The sequence below is a fragment of the Tachyglossus aculeatus genome, unplaced genomic scaffold (assembly GCF_015852505.1).
Source record: "Tachyglossus aculeatus isolate mTacAcu1 unplaced genomic scaffold, mTacAcu1.pri scaffold_115_arrow_ctg1, whole genome shotgun sequence".
NCBI lineage: Eukaryota > Metazoa > Chordata > Mammalia > Monotremata > Tachyglossidae > Tachyglossus > Tachyglossus aculeatus.
Window position 1 is genome coordinate 58,297 of NW_024044847.1, and position 21,582 is coordinate 79,878.

The 21,582-nt window shown below is 47.4% G+C and overlaps 1 protein-coding gene across 1 annotated transcript; it reads left to right on the forward strand.

Annotated features, from left to right (window-relative positions):
- Window positions 1–2,577: 2,577 nt before the first annotated feature.
- Window positions 2,578–7,222, forward strand: LOC119922623 (olfactory receptor 13G1-like). Its single transcript, XM_038742342.1, has 2 exons — window positions 2,578–2,581; window positions 6,630–7,222. Exons 1-2 carry the CDS (start codon window positions 2,578–2,580, stop codon window positions 7,220–7,222), a joined length of 597 nt encoding a protein of 198 aa, XP_038598270.1.
- The last annotated feature ends 14,360 nt before the right edge of the window (window positions 7,223–21,582 follow it).

Sequence of the window (21,582 nt, forward strand, 5' to 3'; positions counted from 1 at the left end):
CACAGTCAGTGCTCTATAAATACCACTGCTTGCTTGATTGATACATATATATATTGCATATATATAGAGAGAGAGTGTATATATATATAGTATATATACATATATACTATATATAGACAAGTTTAGAGAAACAGTGTGTCCAAATGGTTGGAACATGGGCCTGGAAGTCATGGGACCTGGATTCTACTCTCAGCTCTGCCATTTTCCTGCTATGTTGCCTTGAGCTAGTCACTTCTCTTTTCTGTGCTTCAGTTTCTTTTTCTATAAAGTGGAGATTCAAATCAAGTTCCTCGTTTTACTTCGACCTGAGCCCCATTTGGGGCAGGGACTGTGTCTGACCTGAGTAGCGTGTATCTACTACAGCACTTAGTATAGTGCTTGACACAGAGTAAGCACTTAACGAATGCCATAATGTTGATGATGATGATGATATTAATACTAATAGTGCTAATAATGATATTATGATCATGTGTCTCTGCCTCAGCTGTCTCATCTGGAAAATGGGGATTAAGACTGTGAGCCCCACGTGGGACAACTTGATTACCTTGTATCTACCCCAGCTCTTAGAACAGTGATTGGCATATACTGAGCACTTAACAAGTAACGTAATTATTATTATCATGTGTTGTGCTACTCTTCTGTATACCCTCCCCAGCATTTAGTAAAGTGTCTAGTACTCAGTAGGTCTGTGATAGAATAAAAAGAGAAAAATTGGTTGCACGCTATATCCTTTGGCCTGTAAACTTCTTGAGGGAGGGGGGCAAGTGTCTGGTACTCTTCCAAGCATTTAGTACATTACCTAACACTGAGTAGGTGCTCAATAACTGCCAGTTACAGATTGATCTCATAGATCTCCATTATACTGTACGCTACTCAAAGGAAGGAAACGTATGACTTACTATTCATTCAATCGTATTCATTGAGTTCGTGCTGTTTGCAGAGAACTGTACCGAGAGCTACTGTCGTATGTGCTTCAAGAATTTGAAGCAGCACGGTCTAGTGGAAAGAGCATGGGTCTTGGAGTCAGAGGACCTGGGAAATAATCCCGGCTCTTCCCCTGGTCTGCTACGTGACCTCGGGCAAGTCGCTTCGCTTCTTTCTGCCTCAGTCTCTCCCTTGTAAAATGAAGATTCTATCCCTGTTCTCCCTCTCCTCTACACAGAGAAGCCAGTTAACTTATCTGAGCCTCAGTTAAATTATCTGTAAAATGGGCATTAAGACCGTTATCTCCATGTGGGGCACGGACTGTTTCCTATCTGATTAGCTTGCATCTACCCCAGAGTTTAATATACTGCCTGACACGTGGTAGGTGTTAAAACAAATACCATAAAATAAGCAGAAAATGAAAAAGACTGTGAGGCCAGTGTGGAACAGGGTATGTTTCCGACCTGATTTAGTTGTATCTATTCCTCTGCTAGTACCAATACCACAATAATAATAATAATAATAATAATAATAATGCAGTACTTAGTATAGGGTTAGTACTCAATAGGTGCTCAATAAATGTCATCAAGTGATCGATTGAGTATTGTGTCTTTGGTAGCTCCTAATAGCACAGAAATGGCTAACACATTGAGCTCGTTTGCCTGGAGGATTGTGGGGGATATTTTCCCCAATTAGGGAAGGTTGCAATACTGATTCCATGCTTTTTCGCTCTTAATGGTCTTAGCTGAGTGCTTGCTATGTGCCAGGCACTGTACTAAGTGCTGAGGTAGATAAAAGTTAATCAGGTTGGAACAGCCCATGTACACAGTGAATTTAACAGTCTAGAGGGGGAGACTGGTACTCTCCCAAGCCTTTAGTACAGCGCTCTGTACAGAGAAGATATTCAATAAACACCACCAATTGATTGATACATATGTATGTATATGTTTATTAATTGTTATATTTATCCTTATACGTACTTACACATTCAATGTTTTATTCAACCATTTCATCCTGACTCATTTCCTGTTAAATCCTCATTTTTCTTTCAGCTTTTATTCTTTTAAATACATTTGATCTCTCCCCCATTAAATTGTAAGCTCTTTGAGGGCAAGGCAGTGTGTCTCTTGCTTCTCTTTAACTCTTCTCAGTGCTTGGTACTTAGACCTGAATGCTTAGTACAGTACAGAACTCAATGCTTGATAAACATCGCCGATTGATTGATTGGACAGGGGAAATACCAGCTGGAAACCAATCTTGTCCTGTGCAGAATTTTGGTGTATAGCCACCCTAGTGTGTATGTATACATGTATGAATACATATGTATGTGTGAGAGTGTAGGTAATAATAATAACGATGATGGTATATGTTAAGCGCTTACTGTGTGCTCAGCACTGTTCTAAGGGCTGGGGGAGATATAACGTAGTCAGGTTGTCCCACGTGGAGTGCACAGTCTTCATCTACATTTTACAGATGAACGATCTGAGGCACAGAGAAGTTAAGTGACTTGCCCAAAGTCAAACAGCTGACAAGTGGCAAAGCCTAGATTAGAACCCACAACCTCGTACTCCCAAGCCTGGGCTCATCCACTAAGCCAAGGCTGCTTTCCCTGCATAGGTACGCACTTATACGTCTGCATATGTGTCCACGTACATGCGTGAGTGTAGTCACGTGCATTTGTGAGTGTACATACAGGTACATATGCACATACATGCATGCCCATATACGTGTGGGTGTATGTTTACATATATAAACACACATGACCCCCAATCCCGTGCTCTTTCCACTGAGCCATGCTGCTTCACCTCTACTCTACTCTCCCAAGTGCACGGTAGAGTGCTCTGGACACAGTAAGTGCTCATCCTATTAAAGTGTAAGCTTCTCGAGGGTAAGGACCATTCATTCATTCAACCAATCGTATTTATTGAGCGCTTACTGTGTGAGACCGCTGTACTAAGTGCTTGGAAAGTATAATTCAGCAATAAAGAGATACAAGCCCTGCCTACACGGGGTTTACAGTCTAGAAGTGGGGAGACAGACATAAAAAAGTAAGCAGGCATCAATAGTATCAATATAAATAAATAGAATTATAGATCTATACACATTTAAACAAGTAAACAGGAATTAATGTAAATACATAGAATTATAGATATGTACTTATATACACAAATGCTGTGGGACAGGAAGGGGGAGTAGAGCAAAGGGAGTGAGGTGGGGCCTCGAGGAGGGGAGGGGAAGCTGAGGAAAAGGGGGACAAGGTCTTCTATCTCTATTATACCCTACCAAGTGCTTAGTACAGCCTAGCAGCAGGAGTATGGGCTTGGGAGTCAGAGGTCGTGGATTGTAATCCCGATTCCGCCACTTGTTTGCTTTGTGACCTTTGGTAAGTCACTTCACTTCTCTGTGTCTCAGTTACCTCATCTATAAAATGCTATTCATGCCTGTCTGCTAGCTTTGTTTCGGTGTCTGTCTCCCCCTTCTAATAATAATAATAACAATGGCATTTGTTAAGCATTTACTATGTGCGGAGCACTGTTCTAAGCGCTAGGGGGATACAAGTTGTTCAAGTTGTCTCACGTGGGGCTCACAGTCTTAATCCCCATTTTACAGATGAGGGAACTGAGGCTCAGAGAAGTTAAGTTACTTGCCCAAGGTCACACAGCAGACGTGGTGGAGTGGGATTCGAAGCCATGACCTCTGACCCCAAAGCCCGTGCTCTTTCCACTGAGACACGCTGCTTCTAGAATGTGAGCCCTTTGTTGGGTAGGTATTTTCTCTGTTGCCGAATTGTGCTTTCCAAGTGCTTAGTACAGTGCTTTGCACACAGTAAGCACTCAATAAATGTGATTGAATGAATGAATAAAATGGAGATTGAGACTGTGTGCTCCATGTGGGACAGGGACCGTGTTGAAACTGATTGCCTTGTATCTACCCCAGCGCTTAGAACAGTGGTTGGCACATGGTAAGTGCTAAACAAATACCATAATTAGTAGTAGTAGTAGTAGCACAATTCTCTGTATGTAGTAGTTGCTCAATAAATACTATTGATTACTTGACCCTGTGTCTTGTTTCTGTTTAGTCTCCTAAGCATTTGGTGCAGTGCTTAGCATTCAAAAGGCACTTAATAAACACTACTGGTCAGTGACTGACTGATTCATTGACGGATTGATCGATCCCAAGAAGCCCTGTCCACGAGAAACAGGGCATGGGTAAAACATACCGAAGCTACAACACTGAGGTCATTATAGGTTCGAAGTGAGTATTGCCTGCTCCAGTGAGAATAATAATTATGGTATTTGTTAAACACTTCCTATGTGCCGAACACTGTTCTAAGCGCTGAAAGCAGTGTGGCCTAATGGCTAGAGTACAGGCTTGGGAGTCAGAAGTACTTGGGTTCGAATCCTGGCTCCATCCCTTGTCCTCTGTGTGAGCCCCTCTAGACTGTAAGCTTGCTGCGGGGGGGATGGGGAGGGGGAATAGGGGGAGAGGAAGGAAGGGGCTCAGTCTAGGAAGGCCTCCTGGAGGAGGTGAGCTCTCAGTAGGGCTTTGAAGGGAGGAATAGAGCTATCTTGGTGGACGTGCGGAGGGAGGCCATTCCAGGCCAGGGGGAGGACATGGGCCGCGGGTCGACGGCAGGACAGGCGAGAACGAGGCCCAGTGAGGAGATTAGAGGCAGAGGAGCGGAGGGTGCGGGATGGGCTGTAGAAGTAGAGAAGGGAGGTGACGTAGGAGGGAGCGAGGTGATGGAGAGCCTTGAAGCCGAGGGTGAAGAGTTTTTGCCTGATGCGTAGGTTGATTGGTAGCCACTGGAGATTTTTGAGGAGGGGAGTAACATGCCCAGAGCGTTTCTGCACAAAGATGATCCGGGCAGAGGCGTGAAGTATGGATTGAAGAGGGGAAAGACAGCAGGGTGGGAGACCGGAGAGGAGGCTGATGCAATAATCCATTAGGGACAGGATAGGAGATTGAACCAGCAGGGTAGCGGTTTGGAAGGAAAGGTAAGGGCGGATCATGGCGATGTTGCGGAGGTGAGACCGGCAGGTTTTGGTGACAGGTTGGATGTGAGGGGTGAACGAGAGAGTGGAGTCGAGGATGAAACCAACTTTGCGGGCTTGTGAGACGGGAATGATGGTAGTGCTGTCAACAGTGATCGGAAAGTCAGGGAGAGGGCAGGGTTTGGGAGGGAAGATAAGGAGTTCAGTCTTGGACATATTGAGTTTTAGATGGCGGGCAGACATCCAGATGGAGATGTCCTGAAGGCAGGAGGAGATACGAGCCTAGAGGCAGGTAGGTAGAGGTAGAGAGCAGGGGCAGAGATTTAGATTTGCGTGTCATCAGCGTAGATATGATAGTTGAAGCCGTGGGAGCGAATGAGTTCACTAAGGGAGTGAGTGTTGATAGAGAACGGAAGGGGACCAAGAACTGACCCTTGAGGAACCCCTACAGTAAGGGGAAGGTGGGGGGAAGAAGGATCCCGCAAAGGAGACTGAGAATGAGCGGCCAGGACAGGACAGACTCTGTGAAGCCAAGGTTGGAGAGCGTGTTGACGAGAAGGGGGTGGTCCACAGAGTCGAAGGCAGCTGAGAGGTCGAGGAGGATTAGGATAGAGTAGGAGCCGTTGGATTTGTCAAGCAGGAGGTCATTGGTGACCTTTGAGAAGGCAGTTTCCGTGGAATTTACGGGACGGCAGCCAGATTGGAGGGGGTCAAGGAGAGAGTTGGCGTTGAGGAATTGGAGGCAGCACGTGTAGACGACTCGGTCAAGGAGTTTGGAAAGGAATGGTAGGAGGGAGATAGGGCGATAACTAGAAGGTGAGGTGGGGTCAAGAGAGGGTTTTTTTAGGATGGGAGAGACATGGACATGTTTGAAGGCAGAGGGGAAGGAACCAGTGGAGTGTGAGCGGTTGAAGATGTACCCCACCCCTTAAAACAGTGCTTGGCATATAGTAGAGCTACCTCATCTTTAAAATGTGAATTAAGACTGTGAGCCCCACGTGGGACAGCCTGATTACCTTGTATCTACCCCACCCCTTAAAACAGTGCTTGGAACATAGTAGGCACTTAACAAATACAGTAATTATAGAGAAGCAGCCTGGCTTAGTGGAAAGAGCGCAGGCTTGAGTGTCAGAGGTCATGGGTTATAATACCACTCTGCCACTTCTCAGCTGTTTGACCTTGGGCAAGTCAGTTAACTTCTCTATGCCTCGATTCCCTCACCTGTAAAATGAGAATTAAGACTGTGAGCCTCACGTGGGACAAGCTGATTACCTTGTACCTACCCCAGCGCTTACAGCAATGATTGGCACATAGTAAGCACTTAGCAAATGCCATTATTATTATTAGTGGTAGTACTAGTGCATAGTAGTAGTAAACTACTTCTATTGTTTCCTCAGTAACTCTTACCACTCCCAAGGGAACATCGTCCAGGGGCTGTTCCCGGAGCTAGGGATGACAGAGACGACCGAAAACAACGGCTCTTCCCTTGACCTGGACCACCAGCTCTCTGTCTCCCCTTCCCCACCAACTCGGCCTCCTTCCTCCTCGCGATCTCTGCCCTTCTCCATCATCTCTCCCTTGTACCACCACCGACTCTCCCTTTCTCACTAGCTCTCCCACATACCTCCCCGCCAGCTCCCCTGCTTCATTCCACTGCCAACTCTCCTGCTCCTCTTCACCAGCCCCCGCCCGGTCCCTCCAAAAGTCCAGGGAATGACAGCACCGTGTCCGAGCTCATCGTCCTGGGCCTGTCGAACCGCCCCGAGATGCAGCCCCTAGTTTTAGCCATCTTCCTACGCATCTACCTGGTGGCCGTGATGGGCAATGGTCTCATCGTGGCCGCAGTCTCTCTCAGCGCGGCCCTGCACACACCCATGTACCTCATGCTGCTGACCGTTGCATTGGTCTATGTCGTGTACACCTCCTCCATCGTCCCCAAGATGTTGGAGACCACGCTGGGGCCCCGGAAACCCATCTCCTCCCACGGCTACATGGACCAGCTCTTCTTCTTCACCTGGTCTCTGGGGGCCGAGAAGATGGTCCTCTTCACCACCATGGCCTACGACCCCTGGGTGGCCTTCTGCTTCCCTCTCCTCTACGCCGCCATCATGAGCCGGCGAACGTGCTCTGCCCTCCTCGCTGCCGTCCTCCTCATCGCCATCACCATCGCCTGGGTGCACACGGGCCTTATCCTCCGGATCCCTGCCCTGCTGGCCCTCTCCTGCAGCCCCGTCTGGGCCAACGATGTGACGGTCTTCGTGGCCGACATCGCCCTGGCCATGGGGGACTTCCCGCTGACCTGACTTTCCTATGGCTTCATTGTGGCCACCATTCTCTGCATGAGGAAGGCCGAGGGCATGAGGGAGACCACTAATAGGCGGGAGAAGCAGGTGGAAAGTCCTTTCCACCTGCTTCTCCCGCCTATTAGTGGTCTCCCTCTACTACTCCCCCGTCTTCTACACCTATATCCAGCCCACGTCCTCCTACTCCTTGGACAGGGGACAAGGTGGTGGTGGTCACTCCGACCCTAAACTCCATCGTTTACAGCCTCCGCAATAAGGAGATCCAGGCGGGCATCCGGGAAGTCATCTGCTCTCCGAAGCGCCCGTAAAAGTAATAATGATTATTATCATTATTATGGTACTCCTTGAGAGCTTACTGGGTACAGAGCGCTGTTCTAAATCCCGGGATAGATACAGGTTGATCAGGTTGGACGCTGTCCCTGTCCTACATGGGGCTTACACTCTTAATCCCCATTTTACAGATAGGGAACTGAGGCCCAGAGGAGTGAAGTGAGACTTTGCCTTCCTCAGGTCATCTACCCCCTCCTCAGCCACACTGCTCGGGGGGGCTCCAAAATCACTTTCTGTTCACCAGCTGGAGGTCCTAAAGAGTGCAAGGGATAATTTCCATGTCCAATGGCAAACGATGGGAAAACTTGTATATTTGATATCCTATGTGAGAGCCTCATCACGTTTGCACCCACATTCTCCTGTAGTTCTTTTGAACACTGCCATTTCCATACGTGACTATTTCAGCCACCTCTTCCTCCTGTCTGTAAATTAATGAATTGCTATATTCCTTAATTGGTAAGCTCTTACTATGGGTCGAGCACTGTTCTAATCGCTGGGGTGGATACAAGCTCATCAGGTTGGAGGCAGTCACTGTACCACAATATTAATAATAATGGTATTTCTTAAGCACTTACTAAGTGCCGAACACTGTTCTAAGGGCTGGGGTGCACATGAGGTAACTGGGGCCCAGAGAAGCGAACCAACTTGCCCAGGGTCACATGGCAGACAAATGGCAAAGCGGAACTAGAACTCAGGTCCTCTGACTCCCAAGCCCTGGTTCTTTCCACGAGGGCACACTGCTTAATACTTCATGTCTGACATCTCCTTTAGAGTGGAAGCTTCTTGAAAGCAAGGATCAAGTTTTCTACTTCTATTCTACTCTCCCAAATTCTCAATAGTGCTCTATACCCAGTTGGTGTTCAATTAATATTACTAGAGGTCAGATCAGATCTCCTACCTCTACCCTACTCTCCCAAGTGCACGGTAGCAGTCTCTGGACACAGTAAGTGCTCATCCTATGAAAATGTAAACTTCTTGAGGGTAAGGACCATTCATTCATTCATCCTGTCGTATTTATTGAGGGCTTACTTTGTGAGAGCGCTGTACTAAGCGCTTGGAAAGTACAGTTCAGCAATAAAGAGAGACAATCCCTTTCCACACCGGGCTTACAGTCTAGAGGTGGGGAGACAGATATCAAAACAAGTAAACAGGCATCAATAGTATCAATATAAATAAACAGAATTATAGATCTATGCGCATCAAAACAAGTAAACAAGCATTAATATAAATACATAGAATTATAGATATGTACATATGTACATAAGTGCTGTGAGGAAGGAAGGGGAAGTAGATCAAACAGAGTGAAGTAGGGTGATAATCAATCTATCAATCAGTCGTATTTATTGAGCGCTTACTGTGTGCAGAGCACTGTACTAAGCCTTGAGAAGTACAAGTTGGCAACGTATAGAGACAGTCCCTACCCAACGGTGGGCTCACAGTCTAGAAGGGGGAGACAGAGAATAAAACCAAACATATTAACAAAATAAAATAGAATAGATATGTACAAGTAAAATAAATAGAGTAATAAATATGTACAAACATATATACATATATACAGGTGCTCTGGAGAAGGGAAGGAGGTAAGACGGTGGGGATGGAGAGGGGGACGAGGGGGAGAGGAAGGAGGGGGCTCAGTGTGGGAAGGCCTCCAGGAGGAGGTGAGCTCTCAGTAGGGCCTTGAAGGGAGGAAGAGAGCTAGTTTGGCGGATGGACAGAGGGAGGGCATTCCAGGCCAGGGGGATGATGTGGGCCAGGGGTCGACGGCGGGACAGGCGAGAATGAGGCACGGTGAGGAGCTCTTCCCCAAGAGATGGCTCCCACAATCCCTCCCGCTGCCCTGCTCAAGCAAAACTCAGTAAATGATGGTATCTGGTAAACGCTTACTATGTGTCAGTCACTGTAATAACAGTAATAATAATGGTATTTGTTCAGCCTTACTCTGTGCCGGGCATTGTATTAAAACCTGGGGTGGACATAATAATAATTACAATGATGGTTTTTGTTAAGCGCTTACTATGTGCTGAGCACCGTTTTAAGTGTGGAGTGGGGGGGGATACAAGGTAATCAAGGTTGTCCCACGTGGGGTTCACAGTCTTAATCCCCATTTTACAGATGAGGGAACTGAGGCCCAGAGAAGTGAAGTGACTTGACCAAGGTCACACAGCTGACAAGTGGCAGAGCCAGAATTCGAAGCCATGACCTTTTGATTCCCAGGCTCTATCTGCTAGGCCACGCTGCTTCTCTAATCACCATCATCATCATCATCATCATCAATCGTATTTATTGAGCGCTTACTGTGTGCAGAGCACTGTACTAAGCGCTTGGGAAGTATAAGTTGGCAACATATAGAGACAGTCCCTACCCAACAGTGGGCTCACAGTCTAAAAGGGGAGTCTAAAAGGGGAAGTCTAACACCCACTGCCCGGGATTTATCCGGTGACTCAAAGGCAGGAGAACCACCATCACCTCCGGAAAAAAACCCCCACTACTTCCTCACCTTTTGGCCAGTCACAACCCTTTCTTTGTTTCCTCCCATTTGGAATTTTTTGCTCTGCTGGAGTCAATCTGACCCCTCAGCACCTATGTAGACCCAAATGTAGACCCAGTGATAGAGAGGGGAGGGGGAGCTGTGGAAAAGCAGGACCAGGTCTTCTACCTCCATTATACCCTCCCAAGTGCTTAGCACATTGTAGCGGCAAGGGCATGGGTTAGGGAGTCAGTGGTCGTGGGTTCTAATCCTGACTCCACCACTTGTCTGCTGTGTGACCTTCGGCAAGTCACTTCACTTCTCTGTGTCTCAGTTACCTCATCTGTAAAATGTTGTTGATGCCTGTCTACTTGTTTTGCTTTCTTTTTTTGGATTAGAACTCATGTCCTCTGACTCCCAAGCCCGGGCTCTTTCCACATTCTCCTGTAGTCCTTTTAAACACTGCCATTTCCATACGTTACTGTTTTAGCCATCTCTTCCTCCTGTCTGTAAATTAATGAATTGCAGTATTCCTTAATCGGTAAGCACTTACTATGGTCGAGCACTGTTCTAACCGCTGGGGTGGATACAAGCTCATCAAGTTGGACACAGTCCCTGTCCCACAATATTAATGATAACGGTATTTCTTAAGCACTTACTAAGTGCCGAGCACTGTTCTCAGCGCTGGGGTAGATATGAGGTAACTGGGAGGAGTTTAGTCTCCTTTTCCTCCTCTTCCTCTTCCTCCTCCTTCTCCTCCTCCATTCCGCAGGTCCAATCACTGGGGAGACACGTCTGCCCACCCTCTGCTTTTAAAAGTATTTATGGGTTTGTTAAATGCTTATTGTGTGCCAGGAACTGTATTAAGAGCCGGGGTACATACATGCTACACCATCTTGGGCACAGGCCCTGTCCCAAATAATAATGATGGTATTTGTTAAGCGCTTACATTGTGAAAAGCACTGTTCTAAGCTCTGGGGAGGTTACAAGGTGATCAGGTTGTCCCACGGGGGACTCACAGGTTTAATCCCCATTTTACAGATGAGGTAACTGAGAAGTTAAGTGACTTGCCCGAAGTCACACAGCTGACAGTTGGCAGAGCCGGGATTTGAACCCATGACCTCTGACTCCAAAGCCCGTACTCTTCCCACTGAGTCACGCTGGGGCTCACAGGTTTAATCCCCATTTTATAGATGAGGTAACCGAGGAAGACAGAAATTAAGTAACTTGTCCCAGGTCACACAACAGATAAATAGCAGAGTTGGAATTAGAACCCAGGGCCTTCCAACTCCCAGGCCCGAGCTTTATCCCCTAGGCCACGCTGCTTCTGCTCGTAGGGGGAATGGAGCCTGAGGAGACTGAGGAGGATGAAGAGAATCAAGGTTGGCATATGGAAAGGAAGGGGATAATGAGGTCAGAGAGAATCAGGTAGGATGTCGTCACCTTAACTTTATTCCTCTCCTTCTACCAGTTTGCTCTCATGCCCCTGACCTGATCAGACAGAAGGCGTTTGGAGTCGTGTGGGAAGTAGGGAGAGATGGACCCAGAAAGTCAGTGACAATAATAGCAACAATAATAATAATAACACTGGCATTAGTTAAGGGTTTACTAAGTGCCAATTACGGTTCTAAGTACTGAGGTAGGTACAAGGTAATCAGTTTTTCCCACATGGGGCTAACAGTCTTCATCCCCATTTTAAAGATGAGGTCACTGAGGCCCAGAGAAGTGAAGTGACTTGCCCAAAGTGACACAGCTGATAAATGGTAGAGCAGGGATTAGAACCTACGTCTTCTGACCCCCAAACCCCTACTCTTTCCACTAAGCCATATTGCTTCTCAACAAACTTCCAAAGCACTGTGCTAAACACTGGAAGTAGATAGAGAGGCAGCACGATCCAGTGCTGAGGGCATAGGAAAGTGAGTCAGGAAACGTGGGTTCTATGTCTGTCTTCCCCTCTATACTTCTCACTGAGTTCAGGGAATATGTCTGTTACATTGTTATGTTGTCCTCTTCCAAGCAGTTGGTACAGTGCTTTGCACATAGTAAGAGTTCAATAAAGAACGACTGATTGACTAATTCCTCTGTGCCGTAAGCTCACTGTGGGGAGGGAATGTGTCTATTGCTCTATTGTACTGTTCTCTTCCAAATGCTCATTTCAGTGCTCTGCTCACAGTAAACACTCTATAAATACCATTGACTGACTGAGGTGGGGATGCGGCGATGATTCTGCCGGAGCAGGTGGCCGAAGGGAGATGAGAGATGTTATAAAACGCTCAATAATATGATTGAATGAATCTCATCTCGGGGCAGATGAGATGATAAGGCCCATGGTGTCAGTTGGAGGTGCCAACTAAACGTGGCAGTCTCAAACGCCATTGCCCTTTCCGGTGCCCAGTTGTCTAAACAGGCCCACGGCCTCTTCAAAAGTTCAGTTATGGCGGGATCTTGTTTTATTTCCTGGAACGCTATCGCCCCGTCAGGACTCTCCCCAGTGCGGCCTTCACGTCCCGGTTCCTCAAGCTGTAGATGATTGGGTTCAGGACGGGGGGCACCACGGCATAGAACACGGACACCAGCAGGTCCGGCGTCGAGTGGGAGAGGAACGGTGGCTTCAAGTGGGAAGAGGAGTCTTGTGGTGAAGAAAACAGAGGCGATGGCGAGGTGGGGCAGGCAGATGGAAGAGGTTTTGGCCCGGCCCTCGGCGGTCGGCTTCCTCAGATGTCCCGGAAGATGTGCAGGAATGAGACGTCGATGGAGGCCAAGCACCCCCCCAAGGAGATACCGGTGATCATGACCGCGTCAAGGGCTGCATGTTTGACAGAGCAAGACACCTTTACTAAGGAGGGGATATTGCAGCAGAATTGGTGAAGCGCGGTGGATCTTCAGAAGAACAGGGAGAAGCCTCCAAACACTCCCCCGCTGAGCCATGAGGCAGGGGCCATCTTCCCAAAGGCCCCGGGGGCCATGAGGACCTCGTAGCTCAGGGGGAGGGAGATGGCGGCGGCGTGGTCGTAGGACATGGCTGTGAGGACGAACAGCTCTGAGCCACCAAACCAGACCACAGAGAAGACTTGTGTGATACAGCCCAGGAGGGAGATTTCTCTACAGTCGGTCAGGGAGTTATGAATGGATTTGGGTACGGTGACGGAGATGAGGCAGAGGTCGAGGACAGAGAGACGACAGAGGAAGAAGTACATGGGGGTGTGGAGGCATCGTTCAACGGCGGTGACAGCGACGATGAGGAAATTCCTCTTCAGAGCCGCCAGGTAGACCAGGTGGAACAGCGCGGCGTCGACTCGACCAGCTGCACCTCCCGGATCTCCGAGAATCCAACCAGGAGGAATTGTATCAAGTTGACCATCTCTTGGAGAAGACTTCCTTTGGGGATGACAAGAAGGAATTTGCTTCAGACTACTGCTGCCCAGTGACAGGGCCGGGAGGTGGGTGTTCATTTTATTGTTCTGCTAACAATTATTTTGGAATTTATTAAATACTGATTATGCCAGGGCACTATGATAAGTGCTGGGGCAGGTTTTCTGCTATCCCGAGAGTCAGAAGTGTGTTCTAATGAAAAGGGCACAGACTTGTTTGTCAGTATATTTGGGTTCTGATCTCTGCTCTGCTAGTAGTCTGAAACCTTGGGCATGCCACTTATTCCCTTGGTGACTAAGTTTTCTGGTCTGTAAAATGAAGAGGTTTTATCTGCTCTCCCCACGTGTTGTCCTGGAAGCCCCAGGACAAGGGTCAGGGGCCATGTCCTATCTGCTTACTCTCAGTCAGTCAGTCAATTCCTCTGGCTTGGAATGCCCTTCTTCCTCAAATCCGCCAAACTAGCACACTTCCCCCTTCACGTACCTCCTCCAGGAGGCCTTCTCAGGCTAAGCCCCCCTTTTCCTCTGCTCCCTCTCGCTTCCCCATCGCACCGACTCACTCTCTTTGCTCTATCCCGCTCTCCGCCTCATAGCACTTGTGTATATATGTGCGTATTTATACTAATTCTGCTTATTTTTTATTAGTGATTTGCATATATCTGTAATTCTATTTATTTCTAATGATGTTACTGCTGCCTGTTTACTTGTTTTGAAGTCTGTCTCCCCCTTCTAACCTGTGAGCCCGTTGTGGGCAGGGATTGTCTCTCTTTGTTGTTGAATTATCTTCTCCTAAACGGTTAGTACAGTGCTCTGCACACAGTAAGCGCTCAATTAATACGACTGAATGAATGAATAAATGAATGAATTGTATTTATTGAGCGCTTACTGTGCGCAGAGCACTGGACTAATTGCTAGGGAGAGTACAGTATGACAATATAAGCGACATATTCCCTGTCCACAAAAAGATTACAGTGTGCAGTCTACAAGTGTACAGTCTCCCGTATCAACCTCAGCGTTTTGAATAGTGTTTAGCCCATTGTAAGTTCTGAATAAATACAGGAAATAAGAATCATAACAAGGGCTTGACTTTATCACCATCAAACCGTCCCGTCCTTTTCTATGCCAACAGGGCTCTCTAGCTCCGTGCTCTGCCACTCGTCTGTTGTGTGATCTTGGGCAAGTCATTTCACTTCTATGGGCCTTTACCTCATCTGTAAAATGGGGGTTAAGACTGTGAACTCCATGTGGGACAGGGACTGTGCCCAACCTGATTATTTTGTATCTACCTCAGCGTTTAGAACAGTGCTTGGCAAGTGGTAAGTGCTTAACAAATACCATGATTATTAATTATCATTATTATCGTAGTCCCCGGGTGGACTTGTTTTCTTCAATACTTCTCTCTTCCTCTCTCCCTTTTTTTTTACAGTACTTGCTACTGTAATTGAGCACTAACTGTGTGCAGATCACACAGTATTAAGCGCTTGGGTGAGTGCTACCCGCAACAGGCTTACAGTCTAGAGGATTTAAGTGCTTACACTATGTCAAACTCTGTTCTAAGCGCTGGGGTAGGCACAAGTTAATCAGGATGTACACAGTCTGTGTCCCACATGGGGCTCACTGTCTAAGTAAGAGGAACAACAGGAGGACTGAGGCCCAGAGAAGTGAAGCACCTTGCCCAAGATCACCCAGCTAGATATTGGTACCATACCCAGGTCCTTCTGACTCCCAGATTCTGGCCCTGCTGCTCATTGATCCCTAGCTCATGCCATTCCACCCATCTGGAAGGCCTTCCCGGTCTAAATCCACCAAATCAATCAATCATCAATCATATTTATTGAGCGTTTACTGTGTGCAGAGCACTGAAAAAAGCCCTTGGGAGAGTACAATTTCACAGTATAATAGACATTCCCTGCCCACAATGACCTGACAGTCTAGAGGGGGAGACAGACATTGATATAAATAAATGAGTTAGGGATACAAACATAAGTGCCGTGGGACAGAGGGTGGGGTCAATAAAGAGAGCAAATCAGGGTGATACAGAAGAGAGTGGGAGAAGAGGAAAAGAGTGCTTAGTCAGGGAAGGCGTCTTTAAAGCTTTAATCGGGCAGGGGTCGTTGTATGAGATCATAACTCTCTTCATCTCTTCAGTGCCCTCCTAATATTATCCTCCTCCTCCATATATTATAATATGATGAGAGCGGCATCAATAAGTGGAAAGAGCATGGGCTTGGGAATCAGAAGTCATAGGTTCTAATCCCAGCTCTGCCACCTGTCTGCTGTGTGACCTTGGGCAAGTCATTTTACGTCTCTGAGCCTCAATTACCTCATCTGTAAAATGAGGATTAAGACGGTGAGCCCCACGTGAGACAACCTGATTACCTTGTATCCACCCCAGCGCGTAAAACATTGCTTGGTACATAGTAAGCGTTTACAAAATGCTATTATTATTATTATTGTCATTATTTGTTTCCCTTGAATTTCCCATGGTGATCACCTTCTCTTCACCACAACCTTTCCTCACGCATTCAATCAATGATATTTACTGAGCGCTTACTCTTCGCAGAGCCCCGTACTAAGCACTTGGGACACCAGAATACAACATAATTAGCACACACATTCCCCACCCATAACGAGCTACTGACTCTGATTTACCAGGTCAAGCCCGAGCTGGGATTACCTGGTCTCCCGTGGCTTCAGGTTACGTCGACATTCCTCCGACCCCTCAATGTCCCCCTGATTGTCGGCGAGCCTTATAGAAGGGGAGAGGGCACAACCCCCCCCCGCCCCCCGTTGTCTCTGTCGAAAGGAGCTGGGAGGCTCTCCAGATGGTGACGTCTTCTTTCGTTCCCAAAGCTCCTGGGTCATCTGTGGGTGATTCTCAAGAGGAGACAAGGGGAAAGCTATTCAGAGTAGTCTGTGTGCACCGTGGGATGGGCTCTCCTGGGTCTTTCAGGCCCTTGGTGGCTTCTATCTCACAGAAAGGAGTCGAGGCGGCTGGCCCTTTCTTTAAACGCAGTGGTTCCGCCTGATTTCCTTGGTCAGTAGCTTTCACGTTCGTCTTGCCCTACTACACCCCAGCCCACAGGCTTCGCTCCTTAATGCCAGTTTACTCAACGTGCCCCGTTCTTGTCTATCTTTCTTTCCCATATCCTGCCCCTGGCCTAGAACTCCCCTGCCATGTACACCAGAACACCACTCTCTACATCTTTGAAGTCTTATTAAGGTCACATCTCTAAAAGGCCTTTCCCGAATTAGCCCTCTTTTTCCTGGCTCTCTCTCCCTTCTGCATTATCTTAGCACTTGGATCTGAGATCTTTGTTGGGTCTGACCATTGCCCCAGCCTTAACCCCCCAACATTTATATACGTATATTTAAATTACAGACTATTAATTATGTATTTATATTAATGTCTGTCGCCCCCTCTAGAAGGTAGGCTTGTTGTGGGTTAGGAAAGTTTTTGCCAACTCTGTTGTATTGGATTCTGCCAAGCACTTACTACCGTGCTCCCTCCCCAACAACTCTTGACTATTGGCTTAAAATCGTCTCATCAGCTATCCTCATCTCACCCACCAACTCTTTCCATTCCACCCACCATCTCTGTCCATCCCACTTACCCACTCTCCCCATTCCACCCACCCGTTCCCCACCTTACATTTTTCACCCCTTTTTCCAGGATCACCCTCCAACTGTACCTGGCTCATGCCTCCCAACTCTTGGCCCTCAACCCTTCTCCTTATCATGCTACTGTTTCCCTAACCTGGGACTCACTCTCTTCCAAATTCTTTACCTGCAAAGTCTCCCGAAAGCCCACCTCCTCTGAGAAGTTTTCCTGACCCCACCCCACAATCTAGTCAACACACGCTTACTCGTTATGAGCTCCAGCCGTATTCTGAGCATATATGCATTCATTCATTCAATCAACTGTATTTATTGAGCACCTGTATTTATTGAGCGCTTGCTGCGTGCAAAGCACTGTATTAAGCACTTGGAAAGTCCAAGTTGGCAATATATAGAGACGGTCCCTACCCAACAACGGGCTCAAAGTCCATCTACTTATGTATCTGTTTGCGTATTTACTTGCACTGCATTTATTTATTTATTTATTTATTGCTGAACCATTTTACAACTTCCTGAAACATGCTTCTTCTTTATCCAGCTCCCTCTGTTTTTTTATGGGATTTGTTAAGCGCTTACTATGTGTCGAGCACTGCTCCAAGTGTTGAGGTAGATAGACGTTCGTCAGGTCAGACACAGTCTCTGTTCCACACGGGACTCATAGTTTAAGTATTGAATCCCCATTTTTCAGTTGAGGAAACTGAGGCACAAAGAATTGAAATGACTTGCCCAAGATGCCAAAGCAGGCAGGGGCAGAGCTGGGATTAGAACCCAGGTCTTTAGACTCTCAAGTCTGTGCTTTTTACACTAAGCCAAGCTGCTACTCTTCCAGTAAACTATTAGCTTCTTGGAGACGGGGGTTATATGTGCTCCTTTTTTATGCTATTCGCTAAATGCTTACTATGTGCCAACCACTGTTCTCGGTGCTGGGATAGATGCAAGCTAATCAGGTTGGGCAAAGTCCTTGTCCCACATGGGGCTCAGAGTCTGAATCCCCACTTCACAGATGAGGTAACTGAGGCACGGAGAAGTTAAGAGACTTGCCCAAGGCCACACATCAGAGAAGTGGCTGAGCTGAGATTATAACCCACATCCGCTGATTTCCAAGTCCCGCTACCACTAGGCCATGCTGTTTCTTAGTATGAGATATAGTAGGGTATAGATAGATATGTGTATCTACCCCTATACCTAACGCTATACCTATATTTATATCTATCTATCCTTATATCTCTACTATCTGTAGACAGTCAGCTCCTTATGGACAGGAAATTCAGTTGTATTGTTTTATTGTGCTCGTCCATGTGCTTAATACAGTGCTCTGCACACAGTAGGTACTCAATAAATACTCACTGTGTTACAGTCTAAGGTAGATCCAGGATAATCAGATCACACACACTCCCTTATCCACTCGGGGCTCACTGTCTAGGAGTGAGGAAAAGCAGGTATTTTGTCCCCAATTTCCAGAGAGGGAAATCAAGGCTTGGTTCAGTGGAAGGGCTGGAATTAGAACCTCAGTCTCCTACTTAATCAATCAGTCCGTGGTATATATTAACTGCTTACTCTGTGCAGAGCACAATACCAAGGGCCTGGGAGAGTAATAATAATAATTGCAGCATTTGTTAAGTGCTTACTGTGTGCCAGGCACTGTACTAAGCCCTGGAATGGAGACAGGCAAATCGGGTTGGACACAGTCGCTGCCCCACCTGGGGCTCACATCCTCAAATCTCATTTTACAGAAGAGGTAACTGAGGCACAGAGAGTTCAAGTGACTTGCCCGTGGTCACACAAAAGACACGTGGCAGAGTTGAGATTAGAACTCATGACCTACCGACTCCTAGGCCCATGCTCTATCCACTATGCCAGTTGGTGGACACATTCTCTGCTCGCAAGATGTTTATGGCCTCTAGGGGGTAGACAGGCATTAAAATAAATTACAGCCCAGCCCTCACACTCCGCCCCTCTGCTGATAACCTCCACACTGTGCCTCGTTCTCGCCTGTCCCGCCGTTGACCCTTGGCCCGCGTCCTACCTCTAGATTGGAATGCCCTCCTTCCTCACATCTGCCAGCTACCTCTCTTACCCCTCTCAAAACCCTACTGAGAGCTCAACTCCTCCAGGATGGCTTCCCAGACGGATCCCCGCTTTTCCTCTTCTCTTCCTCCCCAGCGCCCCTACTCCCTCCCTCTGCTCTACCCTCTTCCTCGCCCCACAGCATGTGTGTATATATGTACATATTTATTATTCTATTTATTCTATTAATGATATGTATAAATCTATAATTCTATTTATTTATTTCGATGTTACTGATGCCTGTCTACTTGTTTGGTTTTGTTGTCTGTCTCCCCCCTTCTATTTTGCGAGCCCGTTATTGGGTAGGGATTGTTTCTATCTGTTGCCGAGTTGTAATTTCCAAGTGCTTAGTCCAGTGCTTTGCACACATTAAATGCTCAATAAATACGATCGAATGAATGAATAAATTACGGAGATGGACATAAGTGCTGTGGGTTGAGAGTGGGGTAAAAAAAATCAAGTGCTGAAAGCTGACAGATCCAAGGTCACAGGTGATGCAGAGGGAGAAAGAGTAAGGGAAATAAGGGCTTAGTCAGGGAAGGCCTGTTGGAGGAGATGGGATTTTATATCAGGGGAATGTTGGTGGGAAGGCGAGAGGAAGAAGGTTTGTGTCATAGGCGGAGAGAATCTGGGAACTGGGGACTGGACATATCCCGGAATAGGTCATGGGGTGTGGGGGAGGAGGAGAGAGATGAAGCAAAGGGCCAAGACCAAGAATGAACCCCAGATCAGACTAGGAAGAAGGTTTGGAGACAGAAAGTAGTGATCGCAGTGAGACTGACTGGAGTTTCTCCGTGTGAGACACAAGTCAGTGTGACAGGTCACATGTTCCGCATGGGGTGGTCGCGTGGAGTAGGGCCGCTACCATTCCCTTGGGGCCAGACCCCTGAGATGCCGGCCCCTAGGTTAGCCAGCCCTAAACAGAGACATCATAAGGCCCGTCAGCCCAATGTGTGGCCCGTCCCCCGGGAGGAATCCCCCAGGAGCAGCAGGTGGTTTTTCCAGAAAGACCCAACTTCGCCGAGAGCCCGTCACGTTCCGAGTGGCAGGAAACAGTAGCCGGTGCCCTTTACATCTCCAGGAGACCCTCCTGTGGCCGCCGTCCGGGAGCTGAGGGGAGGGGGGTGGTTGTAGGAGAGCAGAGACTAGTGCATACTACTCTCAGACTGACTGGTGCACCTGGGCCGAGGAGAACACGGTTAGGAAGCGGTTCACAGGGGGCCGACGGTGACAGAGAATGAGATGGCTCCCCCATCTCCTCACAAATCCAAGTGTAACACATTTATCTCCCCCCGGCCCACCATCTCTCTCCATCTGCCGGATCTCCTGGGTGGGTGGCGGGGATGGCCGGGGTCGAATCGGCGAAAAATATTCCGAGAAGAGCAGTCTCTATATCCCTGACAGATCTGGTTATTTCTGCTACACAATGGTGTTTATTGAGCCACTACGATGTGCAGAGCACTGTACAAAAACATTGAATGAAAAGATTGGGTATGTCCTCGTCCCAAACAGGGGCTCACAATCTATAAACAAGGGGTGAAGGGGAATCCCACATGTATCTGTTTCTCCTTGTTCCAGCTTCGGTGACGGAAGGCAAAGTGGGTCTAGGTGGGTTTAGGGTAATTCTGTCACTTCAGATCCCATACTGGATGGGGCCACTTGGACTTTAATAATAAAAATAATAATCATAATAATAATAATTGTGGTATTTGTTAAGTACTTACCATGTGCCAGGCACTGTACTAAGCGCTGAAATGGATACGACAAAATCGGGTTGGACAGAGTCCCCGTCCCACGTGGGGCTCATAGTCTCAATCCCCATTTTACAGATGAGGGAATTGAGGCAAAAAGAAGTGAAGTGACTTGCCCAACCAAGATCAGACAGCAGATATGTGGCAGAGCTGGGATCAGAACCCAGGTTGTTTTGACTCCCAGGTCTGTGTTCTATCCACTAGGCCACGCTGCTTCTGTAATCCAGAAAACATCTCTAGCATAGGAAATTAAGACAAAATCGAAGCGCTTAGTACAGTGCTCTGCACACAGTAAGTGCTCAATAAATACGATTGAATGAATGAAAGAAACAGGAAGTGACTCTTTATCCGGGACCTCCCCATTTTCAGCTGATCTGTTCCCTTCTAGTCTAATTCCTTCGTGAAGGGTTTATTTTTAGTTTCAGATCTCAGCCTTTCTCTGTTCCTGCCTGTGTCGCCAATTCTCACGGCTCTGAAGCACCTCTGGGTTCCGCGGGGCCTGAGAAAAGAACATTGGCTCTTTCATTCATTCGATCATATTTATCGAGCCCTTACGGTGTGCAAAGCACTGTACTAAGGCTCTAGACCTCATTGGGTTTGTGAGGAGGGAGATTTTTTCATAATGATATTAGCTAAGCACGTACTCTGTGCCAAGCACTGTATTAAACGCTGGCGTAGATACAAGATAATTGGGTCAGAAACAGTCTCTCATCCACATAGGGCTCACAGTCTTAAACTCTATTTCACAGATGAGGT